Source organism: Theobroma umbraticum, unplaced genomic scaffold, assembly GCF_002168275.2.
Source record: "Theobroma umbraticum cultivar Fairchild unplaced genomic scaffold, ASM216827v3 scaffold_50.0, whole genome shotgun sequence".
In the NCBI taxonomy this organism is placed as follows: domain Eukaryota; kingdom Viridiplantae; phylum Streptophyta; class Magnoliopsida; order Malvales; family Malvaceae; genus Theobroma; species Theobroma umbraticum.
The window spans coordinates 3,450,992-3,470,721 of NW_018397261.1; the positions used below are offsets into that span (position 1 = coordinate 3,450,992).

General features: G+C 36.3%; 3 protein-coding genes across 3 annotated transcripts in view; 1 reads left to right on the forward strand and 2 right to left on the reverse strand.

Moving 5' to 3' along the window:
* Positions 1 to 418: 418 nt before the first annotated feature.
* Positions 419 to 4,628, forward strand: LOC110417647 (Zinc finger C-x8-C-x5-C-x3-H type family protein). The gene is made up of 6 exons (XM_021430097.2): positions 419 to 643; positions 1,212 to 1,277; positions 1,755 to 1,874; positions 2,053 to 2,325; positions 3,390 to 3,659; positions 4,136 to 4,628. Exons 1-6 carry the CDS (start codon positions 575 to 577, stop codon positions 4,337 to 4,339), a joined length of 1,002 nt encoding a protein of 333 aa, XP_021285772.2. The 5' UTR covers positions 419 to 574; the 3' UTR covers positions 4,340 to 4,628.
* Positions 4,629 to 5,120: 492 nt separating this feature from the next.
* On the reverse strand, positions 5,121 to 6,449 carry LOC110418575 (protein NOI4-like). Its single transcript, XM_021431339.1, has 3 exons — positions 6,327 to 6,449; positions 5,616 to 5,804; positions 5,121 to 5,523 (listed from the first exon to the last, which is right to left on the reverse strand). Exons 1-3 carry the CDS (start codon positions 6,330 to 6,332, stop codon positions 5,494 to 5,496), a joined length of 225 nt encoding a protein of 74 aa, XP_021287014.1. The 5' UTR covers positions 6,333 to 6,449; the 3' UTR covers positions 5,121 to 5,493.
* Positions 6,450 to 7,095: 646 nt separating this feature from the next.
* LOC110417756 (callose synthase 10) overlaps positions 7,096 to 19,730 on the reverse strand; it is a 28,037-nt gene continuing 15,402 nt past the window's right edge. Inside the window, exons 32-51 of the mRNA XM_021430270.1 lie at positions 18,413 to 18,544; positions 18,188 to 18,256; positions 17,931 to 18,102; positions 17,404 to 17,515; positions 16,287 to 16,406; positions 15,165 to 15,280; positions 14,998 to 15,081; positions 13,913 to 14,025; positions 13,280 to 13,332; positions 12,995 to 13,171; positions 12,852 to 12,899; positions 11,547 to 11,705; positions 11,199 to 11,312; positions 11,015 to 11,103; positions 10,693 to 10,851; positions 10,436 to 10,538; positions 9,761 to 9,880; positions 8,268 to 8,318; positions 7,950 to 8,132; positions 7,096 to 7,602 (exon numbers count right to left, since the gene is read on the reverse strand). Coding sequence (XP_021285945.1) covers positions 7,366 to 7,602; positions 7,950 to 8,132; positions 8,268 to 8,318; positions 9,761 to 9,880; positions 10,436 to 10,538; positions 10,693 to 10,851; positions 11,015 to 11,103; positions 11,199 to 11,312; positions 11,547 to 11,705; positions 12,852 to 12,899; positions 12,995 to 13,171; positions 13,280 to 13,332; positions 13,913 to 14,025; positions 14,998 to 15,081; positions 15,165 to 15,280; positions 16,287 to 16,406; positions 17,404 to 17,515; positions 17,931 to 18,102; positions 18,188 to 18,256; positions 18,413 to 18,544 — 2,411 coding nt within the window. The 3' untranslated portion in view covers positions 7,096 to 7,365. The remainder of the gene's footprint in view (positions 7,603 to 7,949; positions 8,133 to 8,267; positions 8,319 to 9,760; positions 9,881 to 10,435; positions 10,539 to 10,692; positions 10,852 to 11,014; positions 11,104 to 11,198; positions 11,313 to 11,546; positions 11,706 to 12,851; positions 12,900 to 12,994; positions 13,172 to 13,279; positions 13,333 to 13,912; positions 14,026 to 14,997; positions 15,082 to 15,164; positions 15,281 to 16,286; positions 16,407 to 17,403; positions 17,516 to 17,930; positions 18,103 to 18,187; positions 18,257 to 18,412; positions 18,545 to 19,730) is intronic.

Below are 19,730 nucleotides of genomic sequence, written 5' to 3' on the forward strand. Positions count from 1 at the left end.
CCTCCCTTCACTCTTCCCTTCTTTGCTTTTTTTGTCACACTCACTTTCACTTCCATTTCCCAATAACAAAGGTTCTTACCTTTTTACTTCCTTCTCTCTCTCCTTCCCCCTCTGCTTTTTTCTTCTGCCAAATTTAGGGTTTTGAAATGTGGATTAACAATGTCTCAGTCTGAAGAAACTCCGATCTCCGACTCTACTCCCACCGATTCCGCCCTTCACTTAGGGCTCCCCTCGCTCGATCCCGATCTTACTGCGAATCCTGACCCCTCACCTTCTGATCTCAATCACTCGGCTCAGGAAACGGAGCACGACCAAAGCAATCTCGAGCAGCAGCTCCAGTACCTCGATTTGAAGGAGGAGGAAGGGGAAGAGGAGGAGGGGATGAAGAAGCTGAGAAGAAAGATGACGGAGAGAGAGAGAGCGACAACGAAGCGGGCGTGGACGCTACCGAGACGACGAAGATGAGGTGGAGGAGAAAAACGAGTACGAGGATGATGATGATGAAAACGTGAAGAATGAAGGAAGGAGGTCGCATTATCCGGTGAGACCGGAAGCAGAGGATTGCGCTTATTATATGAAAACTGGACTTTGCAAATTTGGATCTAATTGCAAGTTTAATCACCCTGTTCGAAGGAAGATCCAGGTCTTTCTCTCACCTTATTATTATTATTATTATTTTATTTTTATTTTATCATCTTTAAATGTGCTGAAAATGTTCTTCGTTTAGCTGGAAGGAGCTGTTTTTGGCTGTCTATATTTCGTGCGGCTATATTAATGTGGTATTTGTGAAAGATGGTTTTTTTATTGATTTTTTTTCTAATTGTTTTTTATGCTGTGATTGGTAAATTTTATGAAAAAAATGCACGTCTTTCTTTTGTTAATTCGTGTGAGACGATTGTTGGTGTAATGCCCTGAGGAAAATGTAACTATTTCTGCATCAGTCTGCTTGTGGGAATGCAATTCATCTTTCTGGCTGAAGTAGCTATTCATTAATTGAGATCAAATTAAATATTGGGAATCTTCATGCATGGATATAAATAAAATTTATATTTTTTGGTATATATTGGGCTGAGCTGCAATTGATACCCTCCCCTATCCCTTAACAACTGTGATTTTGGGTGTTTTCTCAGTTTATTTTTAGCTACAAACCTACATTAGTCATCCTGTGCTGACTTTTTCATTCTGGGTGTGTTGAATTATGATGTTTGAAGGCTGTGAAGGAAAAGGTCAAGGAAAAGGATGAATCAACAGAGAAACCAATCCAGACAGAATGCAAGGTCAATATTCTTAATTCTTGTTTGCAAAATGTGCTCTTTATGATCTTAACTGCCAACATGATGATGAATGCTGCAAATTTGATTTGCAGTGGTTCCGTATGTTCTGTTTTTTGTTTTGGAAACAGGTTTTTCTGCTCTCAGTTTGCGTATTTGAAAGCATTTGACAAGTGTGACAGTTTGAGTATGAGGCTTATAAAGTGTGCTATTTCATTTCAGGCAATTTAGTCAATGAACTAGTGGATTTTTCTTTTATTATTTCAATAAAGCCTAGCATTCTCCTAATAGTGTAGAAGGACAAAGATAGTAACAGATCTATTGGTAGGCTATGGTTTACTATGGCCTATAACATATCTATTAGTGTTTGTTCAGATGGTTCTGAAACTCTTCTTTATCTATTTTAAGCTATGTCTATAAGAAATGTGCGTAGGTCAATAGTAACATTCTGTCGTGTTTCAATTTTGCTCGAAATTTTTGCAGTATTACCTAAGAACTGGTGGATGTAAGTTTGGGAAGGCTTGTAGATACAACCACTCAAGAGCAAAAACTGCGGTGGCTCCAATTTTAGAGCTTAACTTTCTGGGCCTGCCTATCCGACCGGTATCACTTCTGTTTTTACTGTTTTAATGGAATTTTGCCGGATGCCATCGCTTGAGTCCTGATGTTCCATTGCATTTCTTCTACAATCGGCCACATGTTTTGAGATTTATTTTTAGTGATTAATCATGAATAATTGGAATAATCATTCTGGAAATATGAAAGTTTTAAATCATCACAGGGAGAGAAAGAGTGCCCCTATTACATGCGTAATGGGTCCTGCAAGTATGGGGCTAACTGCAGATTTAATCATCCTGATCCTACAACTGCCGGAGCTTGTGACCCACCTTCGGGATACGGTAATGGTGGATCTGTTTCATCACAAGCTGCATCACAAGTGAATATAGCGTCCTGGTCATCACCAAGGACATTGAATGAGACTGCCTATATGCCAATGATGTTTTCACCAACGCAAGGTGTTCCGCCTCCAAATCCGGAATGGAATGGGTATCAGGTACTATCCTTGCTCTTATGCTGTTTAAGTTCTGTTACTTTAATCAATAGCATCTATTGAGTTTATCTTAGCATTACTCGGCCCTTACCTTCCCCCCCGGATGTTGTATATGGTTTTCCCAGATTGTACTTGTTTTTTTACCCCTGAAGTACTACAGTGTGTATCTCTATATATCATATCTTAAATGTGTAAAATTGCTCGTATCTTGAACATATAGACTGCATGTAATGGAATGCATAATTTGGTTCAGGTTATCATAATCCCCTGCATTGAGAAATAATCATAGTATTATGCAATTCTTACTGGTGACAATTGACAGACACATCCATATTCAGATAATGAATGGAATATTTCAATAGTTTGGTTAGAACTAGTTTCTAGAGGTGCTTATATTCTATTTGGCCTGCTTTAGAACTTTTTTGTTGAAAATTGTGCTGTCTTTCAACCTTTGCCAGGGTGAAGCTAGGTCACTTTGTTATCTCAAGGTCTTAAACACATGCACATGTAGGCAGAATCATGTATAGGCCTTGTACGGGGGCACAGGTGGACAAATATTGGACTTTCATGCTTATTTAGTTGAAAGACTGTTAAAATTCATGCTTTGGCGGAGTAAAATATGTTGAGACACCGAAGAAGACTGAGTAGAACCTTGATGTTGGTTCAGTTAATGGATAATGGATTTTTTTTTATGTGGTTTATTTATGTTGCTTTTGCATTAAAAAGTATTGGAAATTAGTTGGTGGATTAGATATACTAATTGCTTGACAGTCTATAGTGTAAGATGTTATTAGGCACATGAAAGTGGAGAATCAGACAAGTTGTAATCATCCCTCATCTCTCATCCCCATCCCTCATCCCACCACATATTTAGTGCTTGATTTACTTTTTGACCTTTTATTTGTTTTACCGCAATAATTTTTAGACAAGATTATGCTTTTAATATTCTGGTGGGTTTAATTCTGGCTCTGCATATTAATTACTGTCGGAAAGTAGCTTTGCCTTCTGAGAAATTGTAATTTGATATGTTTCTGCATAATGACTTGATCCTGTTGTTCTTTGTCTAGACGACTGTATATCCCCCTGAAAGGAATTTGCATCCAACTCCAGCATATGTCATGAACAACCCATCAACCGAAACCACTGTCTATACTCATCATCAGCCACAGATGCTAGTTGATGAATTCCCAGTTCGGCCTGGCCAGCCCGAGTGCAGTTACTTCATGAAAACTGGGGACTGTAAGTTTAAATCTAATTGCAAATATCATCATCCAAAAAATCGAGTTGCAAAGCCATCCCCATGTACTCTCAGTGACAAGGGCTTACCACTGAGACCGGTAAGTTTATGTTCCTTTACTTTGTGCTTCTTATGAAATATATATAAACACAGTAGATGTTTAAAAGCTTTTTCAAATGATCTCACAATTTTTCTGCCTCATATCTCTTTGTCACCTTAGCTAGTGCAATGGGCCTTCTTTTCTTCTCTAGTAATTTAAAACAAATTTGTTGTGAAATGTCAATAAATTTGCATGTTTTAGAAGTTGGTACTTGATTTGTTGAACTGGGTAATGATTGAAACAAGATGTTCTGTTCGGCAAATGAATGTCTACGGAGAAAGAGCCTTTGGAGAAAGGCTTGCACATTATCTCTTTGTCACACTCTGTGCATTCAAGATTAGCCCTCACTGGATATTATACAGATCTCTCTTGTTAATGGGTTTGTGTTTTCAGTGATAACAATTAAGTTCTCAGTTCTTATCACATTTTAAGATTTAATGCTTTGATTGTGATAGACCTTTGTTTTTGAAATCCAGGATCAAAGCATCTGCTCGCATTACAGTCGCTATGGCATTTGCAAGTTTGGGCCAGCCTGTAAATTTGACCATTCAGTACAGGCAGCTCCTTCAGCGGTGTCTGGACTAGATCAGCCTCTACCATTCAGCAATTCTGCAGCTACAGAAGAGAGTGGAATTGCTGGAAGTAATGGTACTGATACTGCAGTTCAGCAGTCTGTGTAAAAAGATTTTCGTCAAAGGCTCCCTAGCTCTTAGATCTCACATTAGCAAGGATTCTAAGTTTTCCTTTTTAAATTGGAAGTCTATTTAACTTTTTTTTTTTGACCTTTTTCCACTGCCACAAGCTTTTTAGGGGATGGCATTATATATATATATATATATATATATATATATCACATACTTATCATGTGTTGTGTTGCTAGTGCTACAAAGCTCAAGTCGAAATCAGGATTTGTAAATTATCTCAGTTTCGTGTCTTATCATGTAGTAATGCAAGTGAAAGTTGGGATTATCTTTTTCATGCCCATGAAGCCCTGCCAGGCTCCGTTGACTTCAATCATTGTATTGTCATAGGCAGGGAATGGCCTCAACCCAAACAGGGTTTGCAGGCTAAGCCCAAGTCGAAAGTGGTTCCACTCCTAATAAATTAAATTCCTGAACAGTGACCCAAGGTGGTAAAACTTAAAAACATGGCAAGCTATGATATCTCTACTTCTGTAATTGCAATATGTATGTTCAAACGGGTGACAACGATGCTGTGCTGGAGATAGATACAATGCCTTGTCGAAGTAAAATTTTAATCAACTAAGTTTAGAAGCGTTTGAGAATAAATAGGGTGTGACCCTCAACTGAAATATATGCTTAGAAAATCATCTATGGCATGGCGTCCCAAGCATTGACCGTGAACTTGGATTTTAAACCCCGCTGCCTTTTGTTTACATTTGTTCCTCTACAATTCATTTAAACTACCCATCATACTAAATGTGGTAATGAATTTCACAAATTAATTGAACAGCAATGCAATTTCATTTTTCCCAGAAGTGATCAATAAAATTATAATGATAATACTATACAATACATTCCTCAAGGGATGTCTACTCAGAAATTGACTGCTTTAATAGGTAAGTTGTCTTTAGATCCATCTCCTTCGTCTCTTCACTCAAAGGTTCGAATATCAAAAGCGAAGAGCAAAGCAAGCCAATGAGGTTTTAAAAGGGAAAAAAGAGAAAATGAAAAAGAAGAGCCATAATAAAATAATCGAGGACTAGAAAGGAAGCCAGGCGGGTATACAAGGGAAAGGGTGCTTTTTCCACCCAATATATATATATATATACTGGCATCACCAACCATTCAATTCCATCGCCCCAAAGGCATTATTATACTCGAACACAGCAAAACCATTTAGCCTGAGAACCCAAAAAAGACAAAACACAAAGAAGGGTATAATAAATAAACAAACAAAGCCAAGGAAGAAATAGTGATAGCATGCATTGCATACCTTTCGAGGAGACGGGGAAGGGTCGGTCACATTTTCAGTTTTATCAGTGGTAGGGGACATGATTGTGCCAGCACTGCCTCTGGTTTTCTTCTCTTGTCTAGCCTTGTTGAATATAACCGTAAACCCTTCCGCCGTTGCTGGGTTATTTACATCCCACTCTCCAAATTTAGGCAGCGGTCTCCCTCTCTCCTGCTCAAACCCAATCCCAATCAAATATCACTAATAAATCAAACCTTTATTTTTCTTTTTTTTTTGCATGTCAAATGAAATGAAGAAGACATTAACAAATGTAGAGTTTCTTGCAATGTTAAATCGCTTCAACTGGAAATAGATTTACAAATCCGAAAATGACTTGGTTACATCTATCTATGATCACATTTATAGATTAGACAAAAAAGAAAGAGAGGGAGAGACAATATTGGCTTCCTGTCGGAACCATACTTTCAACAATGAATGAGGAATGATGTGAAACAAAGGATCAAACAAAACCCAATTGAACTTAAGACCCTAACTTTCAAACCCAGATATCTATATCATGTTACATTACAGCAATGACCTTTTCAAAAGTTAACGTAAATATTCTTTTTATTAATGCAACAGGGGAAAAAACGCAAAGAGAAGAATATGATCACGTAATTGCAAATGTTGATGCAAAAGTCAATTTATGATTATATGGCAAGGAAGAAGGAAGAGATGAGGAATGTTAATTACCGCCATGAATGGAAAGGTACTGTAATGAGAGGGATCCGATGGAGAGGGGACAAAAAGAGAGCGAATGAGATGGAGAAACTAATAAAAGAGAAAAGAAGAGGAGAGGATGTTCAGGAATGTTTGTTAATTTCGTTTGCGCGTTAAGCTAATTACTTACTTAATATACACACGTTACGTTTTCTACGCTCAAATATTTCTGGCCCGAGGCCGAGCCCACTTCCAACTGCTTGTTTATTTGAGGACTCCCTCTTCCCTGTTCATGGCGTTGGATTTTGGTTATGTAAACAAGCTTCTTATCGAACCATAACTAGAGGAAGGCAACGAGGTCCAAATAGCTTCGTTTCCCTCATTTTCCTCTTCCAGCTTGACCAGCACATCACACTAGGGGTTTTGTTGGTAGACAAGCAGGGTTTCCCCCTTTCCTCATTTTCTAATCGAGAGCTAAACTCTCCTTTCCATCCGACTCTGTTAAGATCATACTCTCTTCACCTGTTATCATGGAGGCAACAGAGATAATTAGTGCTTACCTCTTGAATAATCTGCTTCTGATATTCCTCTTGGGATTAATTTGCTGTCATTGTTCTCTACGAAGAAAGCTGAATCCACTCTCCTCCCCTATAATCTTATAAAAATTATCGCCTACGCATATATTCGCTTGTCTGCCTCTTTGCTTGCATGCATCCCTTTCCATTTCAAAGCATAAAATTTTATATCCATTTTTTTTTAAAAGGTGGTTCCCGTAAACCAGAGGCATATATCAAGAAACATGAAAACCCAAAACACTCATTCACTGATGCAATAGAGACATTCCTTACAGGAGCTCTGGGTCACTTAATGGAAACTGCGGAAATAGGGGTACAATCACAACTCATCAATGCCCAAAAATAGTGGAAAGATGTTATCTCATAGGAGCTACAGTTTCTACAATTATCCATCGTATCTATACATAAAAGAACCACGCTGGAGCTGAGAGACAAAACAATAAATAATAAATCTACACTGTACAAAAGCTGTGTATATTTCAGGAGTGAGCACATGCTCATGTCTCTACATTGGCTTTGTTTCCAGCAAGGATGAGGGAGATCTCCAGCCCACGGCTAAATGCTTGGTTAAAGAGAAGGCGAGACTGGAAGGTTGAAATGAATGGGAACCACGATAACACTGCCAAAGGTGCAAATATGATAGCTCCCATTCCAGCATCATAAAATCTGGCAAATTCCCGTACTGAATCCCACAAGCCCAGACTCCTAACTACCTTCTTCCATGTTATAGCCAGCTATATACATCAACACAAACAAAAAATGGATTCGAGAAGGTTACGAACAATTACATAACCATAGACAATGGTTTGAACTTAAACCAAAATGAAGCATCAGTGTGTAAAACCAGCTTCCTACTCCACTCAGATTAAAGCACACTGTCGTCTTAAACAGGTTCATGTATCTAGGAGACGACCACTTAAAATACAACTAACAGCGCATGGAATATTAGACTAGCAAGACCATGGCTTCCACAGTCCATATCAAAACAAAATAATCAGAAAAACTCCTTTCCTATGAATTCAAAAATAAGCAATCCAAAGAACAATGTCCAATGCAGACAATAGAGCAAATTATAACTTACACATAATATGGTCCATCCAGTAGGAATGAAAGCAAGGATGCTTGCAAATAGGTCTGCAATTGATAAGTCAGTGAAGGCAACAACAAGGCATAGGGCAGCAACAAGTCCTAAGGATATAACCCCTTGCATAAATCGCATCACCAGTTGGAAGTCAGTGGACTTCTTAGGGCTGTATGTAAATATCTGCGAGCCAATAGATAATCAATCATTAAGCTACCTTAACCAAAAGGCCAATACATTCAAGAATTTTTTTCGAGGGGATGGGCACCTTTAGAAGGTGGGGAAGGGTGATGCCCTTAAAATGAAACCTATACTAACCTTGAACAACATTACAAATCCACCCAACACGACCCAGGAAAATCCATATAGCTGGATAGAAAAAATAACCATCAAGAATCAAGTGGTAATAACCGAAGAATACATTATCTAAATCCTAAAAGACATAATTTGTACTGCAATAAAGTGACAATGCAATTTATATAATCAAGATCACCAGCATATCAAATTTTGTGGATAAGTCCATATATCCATATGGGTACAAATACACACATAAACACGCACACTGTTCATCAACATATGAAACTGTTCTCACTATACTTAATTTCTAGGTACTGTCATTAAGCATTTGATCAAATTCCAACAGCATTGATGGATTCCATTCATTGTTCCACTAAATATTCATCAGCAAAAGCATGCTTCATTGTGCTAATATACAAAATCTCTGTAAGGAGAATATGAAAACCATTTAGTTTCATTACAGCAGTGCCCCAACAGGCACCTCCACAAGAGACACTATGCAAAACAATGCAGGCTATTCATTAAACATGCTCCACTTGCCTAGGTACTCCATTAAATTTATTACTGACATCATTCTAATGAATATGTTTAAAATACTTCTACTATTTTCCCTTTGTGTAATCTAAATACACCTTTACTTAATAAATGAAGTAGGGATTCTAACATTATAAAGTGGCATCAGCATTCACACTAGGAGACCACATAGCACTAATGAAGAAAGAACCTACAATAACCTTAAAACATCATAATTCTTTTGAGTCACAATTTCAAGAGAAGTGGATCTAGCTCTAGCCATACTTGACCCTTCGATGAAAAGAAAACAAAGTGTAAGAAACCATAAAAAAAATGATCTAAATTCTTACTCCAGTAAAAGACCTAGGTTTGCAAATAGGACATCATCGAGAATTGTAGATGATGCACAGTAAGTCTTCGACAAGCAATATGTATGCATGTATTTTGCAGTTATTCAGCCTGCCACTGGAAAGTTCTCATTTTTGGAAACAGAAATGCAATGAAGAATAACATCTATACGTGGATCCAAATGTACCAAGAAAACCTCTACTTCATAATCAATTTTGCAGGCGCATGAAAATATTCTTTGTAATGGCGTTCAGGAATTGTTCAATATTATATATGCTATGCTTGGTAGAACAGACGAAAAAGCTGAATTCCTAATTCATGTGCATTCTAGGAGGAAAAGACAAGTAGATGCCACTTCCTCCATGCCCCCCAAGTGGGATGGAGGCAATTTTGTAGTATTAGAACTCAACTCACATGCTCCCCACATTTTTATCTCGCTAGTTCATCCAATGTACCTCGATTATAGTTCATACAGACGTGAAAAAAAGCATTCCCAACTCGAAACGGTTTGTTAAATGATGAAATGACAAGGGAGGAAAATATTGCAAGTAGGAGGAAAGTTAAGGGAATCAGTTTCAATAACACGCTTCATAGCATTTGAGAAACAAAGCCAACATATGTGAACCAGAAAATCAAAAGGGCAAGAAGCACACCGCAAGTGATGTATTTGATCCTGTAAGATGGAGTTTGTACACAATGCCATACTGAAACATAAGGAACCTTAAGCTTAATATTGTCTCCAATATACGGCCTCTCAGTGTTTGGATATGCATCTGCAGAAGAAATGTAATACTTTCCACAATAAGAAACATAAGACGAAAAGCAGTTATCATTTGACAAACAATGCCAACCTACACAAAAAGTCACTCATATTATACCTAATGGATTCGACAAAGGTGGGAAAAACGGCACTTCGCCAACAAATGAAAGGTGAGAGCTATGGAATAATTATTTTAAATTCAAAATGAGAAGGTAAAAATTAGAACAGAAAAAACATTGAAGCAACTTATCAAGTCCCTCATTACATAATTGTGGGTACCGAAGAGAATCTACCACAGAAAAGCTCCTTCTGAGAATAATTGTTTCATACAGTTAAATGAAAGTTAAACATCTTCAACAGGGCATGGAAATTACAACATGATTCAAGAATAGCTTGCTAACAATTTTAATTAAAGTTTTTTTCAAAAAAAAAAAATCCCTCTTTAGGTGAATAAAGGTAAAAATTTTGAGTAAAAAATAAAGACACACACACAAGGTGTTGAAAAAAAAAATGTCAAATGCTGAGAAACTAAATGAGAACTAAAGAACTGATTGTCATCACAACAAACCTGTTCTTCATCCCACCAAGACTCCCAGCTATCATCTCCCTTCACCCCAACTCCACCTTTATAAAGAAGCCAGCTGGTCCAATCATCAAAGTCTTCCACAGTCCTGTTCATTAAATCACAAAAGTATAACTACACAAGAGAAACCTATGGCAACAGTACAGTTGCAGAAATTATACTCCAATGGCATCTTATAATTAATTCTGCAAAGTTTGAAGATAAAAGCTACATCAGCAAAACCGAAGTTCTATGCTACTTACTTTTGCCATTCGAAACCGGATGGATTAAATATGTAAGGGGCAAACAGCCATGAGATGACAAGGAACCAGCTGCTAAGAGTAAGCAAAACAAAAGAAACAGCACCTCCTTCTGTGTAACCATATGCAATGTATACAATGAGAAGCAATGCCACTTCAAGCCTGAGATAAATTAAGTTTTGAAAGCTTCAAAATAAAAGCAGATGTGATCTTTAATATAAATAACATCAACCCAGCTTGGTTCCCACTGCAGCTTCAACTTTTTCTCGTGACAAATGATATTAATTGATAATTTTGGATTTTCAACAAGAAAGTATTCACTTACGCCTTAACAAAATGGCTTCTTGAATAAAGCCTGTAATTTTCAGCAAACTTGATATGGCGCACCACAAAGCCTCTACCAGTTGCTCTATACTGTTGGGGCAATTTCAAAAGATGAAAATACATCAATTAAATTTGCAAAACAAGAAATACAATCATTAAATATATGATTAAAAGCAAACCCATACTTTTGCACCACCATGGAGAATAGTACGTCCAAAATAATGAGTTCTAGTTCCTAAAGAGAATGTGAAGAAGACAGAACATAACTGAAGTTGCATCGTAATAAAACTGAATACAGCCTGCTCATCAACCAAGCAAAAGATAATTAGAATAACAAAACCAATACAGTGCTGAACATATTAGAACCAAAAAAAAAAAGACAGAGCAGCTTAACAAGGACAATGAAATTAAAAAATGTAAAAAGTTTAATGCATAACTTCGTAAAAATAGCGTAATCCAGAATAATATAGTACGCAGGGCAACACTTCTAAACTGAGAATATCAATATACATAGGAAAATCAGATCAACAAACCTTCAGCAACCCCTTTTCAAGTATAAAACCCATTATCATAGGGACTGCGGTAAAAACTCCAATCTGGACCAAGAATTGAGCATTCAGAACTGCATCCAATGCTGTATTACCCAACATTCTTGCTTGCTTAGCGATTGCCTCATCAAGTCCAGAGAAAGCCTAGTTGAATTGGACACAAGTTGACAAAACTATCAGTACTTGGAGCTGCATCAGTATCATGTGCCATTTAAGCCCATTCTATAGTTGAGGGACCAACTCAATGTCCTACTGAAGTGGCTATATGTTAAGATAATGTGACCAAATACAGTTACAAACAAATATACATGAAGCACTGGCTCGCAAAATAGAATGAGATAAAGCCAAAAACAAAAGTCATATGTGTGCCTAAACATATTGAGGTACATTCTTTTCATTTGAAAAGCATACTTTTCCACCCTGATGGATAGATTTTTTGCTCTATATGGTGGCTTTCGTTGGATAAAAGATTATCCACTGTCCTATAGATCTCCAGAGCTAATGGCTGCAAGTGCAACCACTAGATGCAATACAACCAAGATTTTCCAGAAATTTTGACAGAATACTCCATCCATGGGATAGTTGTTTACGAACCAAGCCAAATTTTCAAAATTTCATATGTATCCTATAGAATGAAATTAATTGGGTGTCAAGATTCTTTATTGGGGATGGGCTTGCTAAGGCCAGAGTGAATCACACTGAGAATTTTATAGCCTGGATTTGACTCTATGATGGTGTTTTCTTGAAGGTTGGTTATTGTTCCCTTAACTGGGAGGCAACGAAGCTGATAATGAAGAATGAAGTTGGCTGCTTTTCGGGGGATGACAATTTCCAATAGTATGTGCTTTAATGAGTTGTCGTTTATGGCCTAAGGATGTTTGACAGAATGACTCTCTTCAATTTCTTGGGAAGCTCTGTGTGCTTTAGTTGAGGCTATGGATTGTCTTCTTGTTATCTGATCGGTTTAGCCTTATTAGACTTAGATTAGTTAATTTTTTGTAAAGTATTGAGTATTGGACTTGGAGTTGTCCTTTTGGGATGGTTCATATTGGCTATATGTTGGGACCTATTTTCATTGATGTTTGTATTTCAGCTATTTATTAATAAAATTACTTCTGCTTTTCAAAAAAAAAAGCTTTTCTTTATTTTTAAAAATTTTGCACAACATAAAAATTAAAAGAAACTGAATGAACAGTTTCATCTTAATTACTAATTACCTAATTTTCCTTCTTTATGAAGAGAAAGTAACATATTAAAAGAGCAGAAGGGGACAAGAAGAATTTTGATTACCAGATAAACTCTTCCATATAAGAATATATAAACTGTAAGGACGGTCATCTGCATTCATAAAAATTATTATCAGACAAGTCTGATGAGTGGCAATGTAATCCAAATTTAGCATGACATAGAGATAATATCATGAGCAATCATACCATTGTGCACACATAATAACCAACAGTCGTGAAGAAGAAAGATAGCATCCTAAAGAAATCAAAAAGTTGTCCAAGCCGGTATACATCCCTACTTAGGACTTGCTCTCCATTTCCTCCAGCAACTTTCCCCTCAAATAAAGCAATCTGATTCAATCCAACATCTCTTCCCTTTCCAACCTGCATTAAAATGCAGAATATCAAGAAACTAGATAAAGATGGGTTCAAGAGAAAAATACGATGTACTAGCCCCCTGCCAAAAAACAGATAATGAAAAGAAAAGCAAACCTGAATGTATTCATGATGGGTGATGTTACCCTGCCTCAGTGTGGAGTTGAACCCTGTGACAAATTTTATTTAAACATCATAAATCAGCTGAAAAGAAGCTTTGAGCAACAATGGTAGACTCCCTTTCTCGGTTTGTACTGGCTGTAGGCAAATTTTTCACATTGACAATCTCAATAAGACTACAGATATGTGTTACTTATCATCGCAGGTATAAGAAATTTTAATTGATACTTAATAGTTACAGGCATTAGTTTTTGTTTTGTCTGAGTGGCTTGCATGACTCCAGTTACAGTAATTGATTCTCAAATACCTGGAAAGGAAGTTCTGGCAAAAGAAGAAAGGAAATATTGGGATGGTTTATTTTTCAGTACCACAGTTACTTCCAACCAAGAATGAAATCCCATTATTTAATTTCCATTTAAATAGAATAATCTTCTCTAAGTTCCTATTTGCATTGTTCAGATAGTTTTAGGTGTGTATTTTGTATATACTTCTTCTGTACCAGGTCTGCTAGGCCTTAAAACATAACTGCAAAAAGAAATGCAGAAGAAAAGAAACTAGCTGAAGTAGTTGGTTGAAAAAAATCGTACACTTTAAAAATGGAAACCAACAGTTGCCATCCTCCAAGCTTACCTGCATATATGTCTTCACTAATATTGATAACACGTGATGCCTTACTAATCCCTCCTCGAGTTATATGAAAGATTCGATCAAATACATCAGGATGCCCATAATGCATACGAACTCTGTATTTTTTTTTTCCACATGGAAATGGACATAAGCAATGTGCTATAAAATCCCTTCTAAGTCAGCAGATAAGTGCAGGGTGACAAACAAGCTAGAAATCCTAACATAATGGCTCATAAGAAAGCTCAAGAAATCAACAGAAATTACAAAATTCTTACGATTAAAACAAAAAGCCACTGTCCGGCACTCAAGTAAGACATTATACAAGAAAATAATGAAAGTATTGATATAAATAAGTGTAAAGACACTTTTCCTTGAAGGATAACAATACAAAGACAGAATAAAACATGCGTTAAGACACCTTTTCATAGAGGAGTAACAAATTTAAGAAGACAAAATAAACAAAGCTGAACGCTAGGCCAGACAAAAGGTCCATCTATCCAGGAGATAATGAGTATATTTCCTCAATTTCAAATCCAAAAAGGGGAACAAACAATAAGTAAATCAGCAAAACTAGATATGGAACCAGTACTAATAGAAAAAAAGTGGTAAAGTATCTTTCATGTTCAAAATTCTATGGGTGAATTTTTACTTCCTCTACTACCAGATAATAGGAGCACCATGTCAAACATATCAGTACCGAATTTCACTCTCTATTGCAGTCATCCTTCTAAGCTCCCCAGTGTTGAACAAGAATCATTTACTGTCTTAATAAAAAATATTATACACTTGCACCTGATATGACCAAACCGTTTGAAAGGAAAGACTATAGCTGCAAAAAGAGAGTGGAGGAAACTTAAGATGTTTAAACTAAATTCTTGCTTGCAAAGAGGGTCCCATTGACTGTAGAATATAAGGACCTTAACAACATGACATGCTCACATCAAATTCCTCTTTACTGTCAACGCTCCCACTACTAACAATTCTTTACGATTCTTCCATTCGGTTTTGGGCAACAAACACAAATGACAAGTTCAAGAATAGAAATATAAGCATAATCAGGAATTGCCTTTTATGGTAAATATACTCACTTTAGAGGACTTGCTAACACACGCTGGCCCAAAGTAACAAAGCTAGTCTCTTGATTAGACATGAACCAGGCTAAAGATGAGACACTGCATGTACACATCCACATCACGATGCGTTAGGAAAATAAACAGCAAAATAAAATTTATTTCAATGGAAAAGCAACACAAACCTTCCTGTGAAAACATGCTCTCTAACACCAAGAATAGTTGGAGGTCGAAGGCCATGATTTCCTCGAAATTCCTCAAGAAGATTTCTCATTTTCATTGCCTCCTCCAGGTAGTTGTCCTACAGAACAAGACAAGGGCCGGTCAGCAAACAGATTACTTCTAAATCATTCTACAATGCCACAAGATGGAAAAAACCAACATGAAAGCCCAGTGCTCCAAGATATCCACGGAAAAGGAATGCAACAACTAACAGGAAAGAGGACTGAAGCATGCTAGAAACAACAAATGAAAAATGATATAAATATATGAAATGCTGGACATCCAACAAAAATAGAAATCCTTATGTTGTCTTAATTCAGCTTCAGCCTTCGTTAATAATAACCAGTAGCTTATCTGGATAGCTTCCATGAAATATAAACATTCACAAAAATAAAACATGTTCCTGATGTCAGGAAAATCCGAGATCCTAATCCTACCAGGCAGCCATGGAAATCAAAACTACTGTATTGAGCACAAAATAATACCACATTCATAGAAAAATTGGTACATTTTTCTTTGGGCTGTAAATTCTTAAATGATCTACAAGCACCTCAAATAAAATGCAACCTTGACAAGATTAATTTTAAGTAGATCGAGTCTCAAATCCAACAGCATTCACACAATCTAAAATTGCCAGACACCAGTTTCATATTAAATCCAATATTCCTGGCCATCACTAAAAATTCATAATCATGATAAAAACCACAATAACACCCAGGGACAAATCCCACAATAATGCATACTAATCAGTTAACCAAAAATCCCAATCAAGCAAATAAAGTACCCATGCCAGCAGGCCCTGATAATTCAGCAACCAAAAGACCTCAACACCATTATGTGCAAATCCTTTTTGCATATTCCATCACATTAAGAATATATAGAGAAGCGGAGCTAGCGCTCACTAGATACAACAAAACTATACAAAAACTCTTTGTTTTTGACACTAATGCTAAAAACCAACAGGATAAGACAGAAAAAGCATCTATGACAGCTTCCAAAGAAACTCACAAATATGAAGTATTAAATTAAATCTTTTTAATTGCAAATAAAAAAACTAGGACTCATAAGAATGCGAATAACATTACCTGATTCATGTCAATAGTTTGAATAGCTTCCCCACGAGTGAAAATTATAGCATGGTTCTGGTTTTCAGGTTTCCCTTCTCCAAGCTTTGGGTCTCCAGGAAGTTTAATTGAATACACTTCCTGAATAAAGAAAAAGGAAGAGGGGATGAGCTCTTTCATTACACTTTATCACAGCTATGAGCAAAATGACAGTGAAAAACAAATCTCATCAATAATATTTTAGGAAGGAAAATAAAACCGTAAAAAAATTGTATAATTTATAGAAAAATAAACAGAACAAACTATAAGCTCCAGCAAACAAATATATGGCAATAAACTAGCAGAAGTAATTAAATGCAAGAAGTATATCAACAAGAATTCCTAGACTAGGCACTATAAAGGCCTCATTTAAAAAACCTATTATGGCTAGTGGGGGAAAAATACAACACATTGTGTTAAGAACACATTTATTAATGGCAGAAGCAGTTAAAAAAAAACGTGTGAAAGCATTCACAAAACAGAAGAGCACAAAGAAAAAGAAAGACATTTGCTAAAACATTACAAGTATGTAGGCAGTCATTTTCAAAGTAACAAGCTTAAAAAAGTTGAAACAGACTCAAATTTTGTACATATGCATAATGTCAAATTTAAATGAAGATAAGAAAAATAGCCTACTGACTTCTGAGGCCAAAATATGACAATGATAGAGGCAATATTGGAAGCAAACAGAATGACACAAACTCCAATCCCAACAAGCTATTTTGAAAAGCCTCAACACATTATGAAAAGAATATTATTGCATTTTAAGTTTTGCAACATGCTTACTGTATTTCCTCCACCATTTGAAATTAGAATTCAAAAAAAGGATTTTTTTTTTTTTTAAATAAATTCTGCCAATGTGCAAAGAATGAATGAGAAATCCACATGATTAGAGGTTAAGCAAAAGGACATCAAACCATACACAAAGATGTTGCACGTTGAAATCAAGTCATCCACTATCTTGTCTCAAAACATTCATGTAGAAGAATAGTGGTTTCAAAATATTCATGCAGAGGATTGATGCATTACTGTGATACTGTCAACCCATTCCAAACAAGGATTTTAAACAAAGAAAAGACTAAAGAAGTCCTCATCAAACCTGATCTTTTCCATTTATATCAGCTTTGACAAGCTTCGAATAAAATTCCCTTTTTCCTTCAGCTCCAACATTCTCCTCTGCATGTATGAAAGCAACTCGAAGGGCTTCATTCCTAATGAAAAAAAAAAAAACCACCAATGTCACAAAAGCCATGACATGTAACACTTAATCAAGGATCCTGAGTACAATATAGAATTTAAAATTCATGCAGACAGCAGCAAATAATTTAATAACAGCAAGAAGACGACATGGTATTAAGAAATGGCATGATGATAATACTAATAGCAACAAATCTCTTTTAGTGTCTGAAAGACAAGAAAGCCCGACGCTTTGCACCCAAGTTTTGAATGAGCCTAACATCGTTCACTACTTGGCAACTGAATTTTAGTTGCACAGCCCAGTGGGCCATTTGAATAAACCCTATATTAATTTATATTAGGAACTATAACTCTGCTTCCAATTAACAAATAGTTGACAAGGTTGCTGAGGATTGGATAAAATAGACCATTAGTTTAAGAAATTTATACCTCTGTAGCAAAAGAGCAATATCAACAGCCTCAGCCTTTTTGTTCTGCTTTTGTTGACCATAAATTTGACATGAAACAACATAAGTGAACTTTATATCTGCTTGTGCTCGAGCTTCAGGAGACAATTCAAAGCCTTCAATTGTCAGCGAGTCGGTTTGAGAATAATCATCCACTATTAAACAAGATGAAATAGTGTGAGCATATCATGTCTTACCCTTATATAGTACAGGTCATTATAAAAAGTTTGAAGAGAATACCTCCCAAAGATCTCCGCTCTAGGTAACTTTGTAGCATCAATGCCCTTCTGTAATACATCATGCCGCGAACTGCATTTCAAATGTCACTTAGGATTATTAGAGAGATAACATATTGAAAGTACAACAGCCTTTTGACAATCTCACATAATACTAGAGAGATCAGAAAATTCAGAAGGCATTCCATAAGAAAGAAATAGAGGGTATTAATAATAAAATGATGCTAACCAGTCCTAGCAAGAGTCTGCCCTCGATAAGATGCCCAAAACCGACGCTCCAATTCATTTGTACTTTCTTGAGCTTTGACATTCCCGGTAGACTTACCTTCATTAACCCGCTCTAAATAATTCTCCCATTCATCTAAAATCAAGAGGAGATGGACAGTTATCATATAAAGACATCACCAAATATATATATATATATAAATATATATTAAAAAAAAACCCTCAACTGCATGCAGAATTCATGCAGCAAGCAAACCTGATAACTCCACAACTATAATTAGAACCAAAGCTAGGGATGGCAATGGGGTATGTTAGGGGCAGGGTTTATAATTTCCTACCCCTATTTATTGCCCCACTCAACCCCTGCTTGCACTGTCAATCAGGAACTAATTTGGTTCACAAATTCCAATTACGATTCCCACAACAGTGCAAGGAATTCCAATTTTCAATTGTTTTCCCAATTTTGAAGAAACTTTCTCACTATTTGCTGTCAAATTAATTTCAAAACCAGAAACGTATCTCCAAACCCAAATTCAAAGTGCAGAGAATCATCTACCTTAGAAAATAAATTCATCAGACCACAGTAATTGTGTATGGGTGATCTTTAAAGTTCATATGAATAGTTTATTCTAATCTTATATCCAACATGGCATGCTAAGAAACTTGACTGGGAATTAAGGAAATATTGAATAACATCGAGCAGTTAAGAGTAAGGAACAACACATATGCTGTTCAGATGCAAATAAAGACCTTAGTATTTATTTGAAACATTGTATAACTAAGAGATGAAGCCTTTCAAGCCTGCCATCAAGTAACTGACCAAAATGAACAAAGAAATAGGTAACTTCATAGTTTTGCCAAAATGCCCTGATCACTGTAATAATTTCCCACCTATAGAACCAGAAAAAGAAAAAGCTAACCCCATGCTCATATAGGAATGAGTGAAGGAAAAGAAAGAAAATGGAGGGATTTTTAAGAAAAAGAAAAGATTTATGACAGCCTTGTTTTGATAAGGTGAAAAGGGGAAGGGAACAGAATGGAAAGAAAATCATATGTTGTCATCTGAATAAGGAGAGGAAAAGAAAAGGAAAGGATACATTGATTTTTACTTTACAACTATGCCCTTCTAATGTATAAGTATTCAGAAACGAAAGATTGGATAGGAGTATAAATCTTGATTCACAACGAAAATTTTGCCCGCTTGCCTTTCCCTTTTCTTCCCCCATTTGGGGGAATAAGAAATGTGGGGTTTTGAGGCAAAGGGAAGAATGATTGTTTCCCTCCTTTTATGAAATTGTAACCAAATAAGGAAAAGAAAAGGG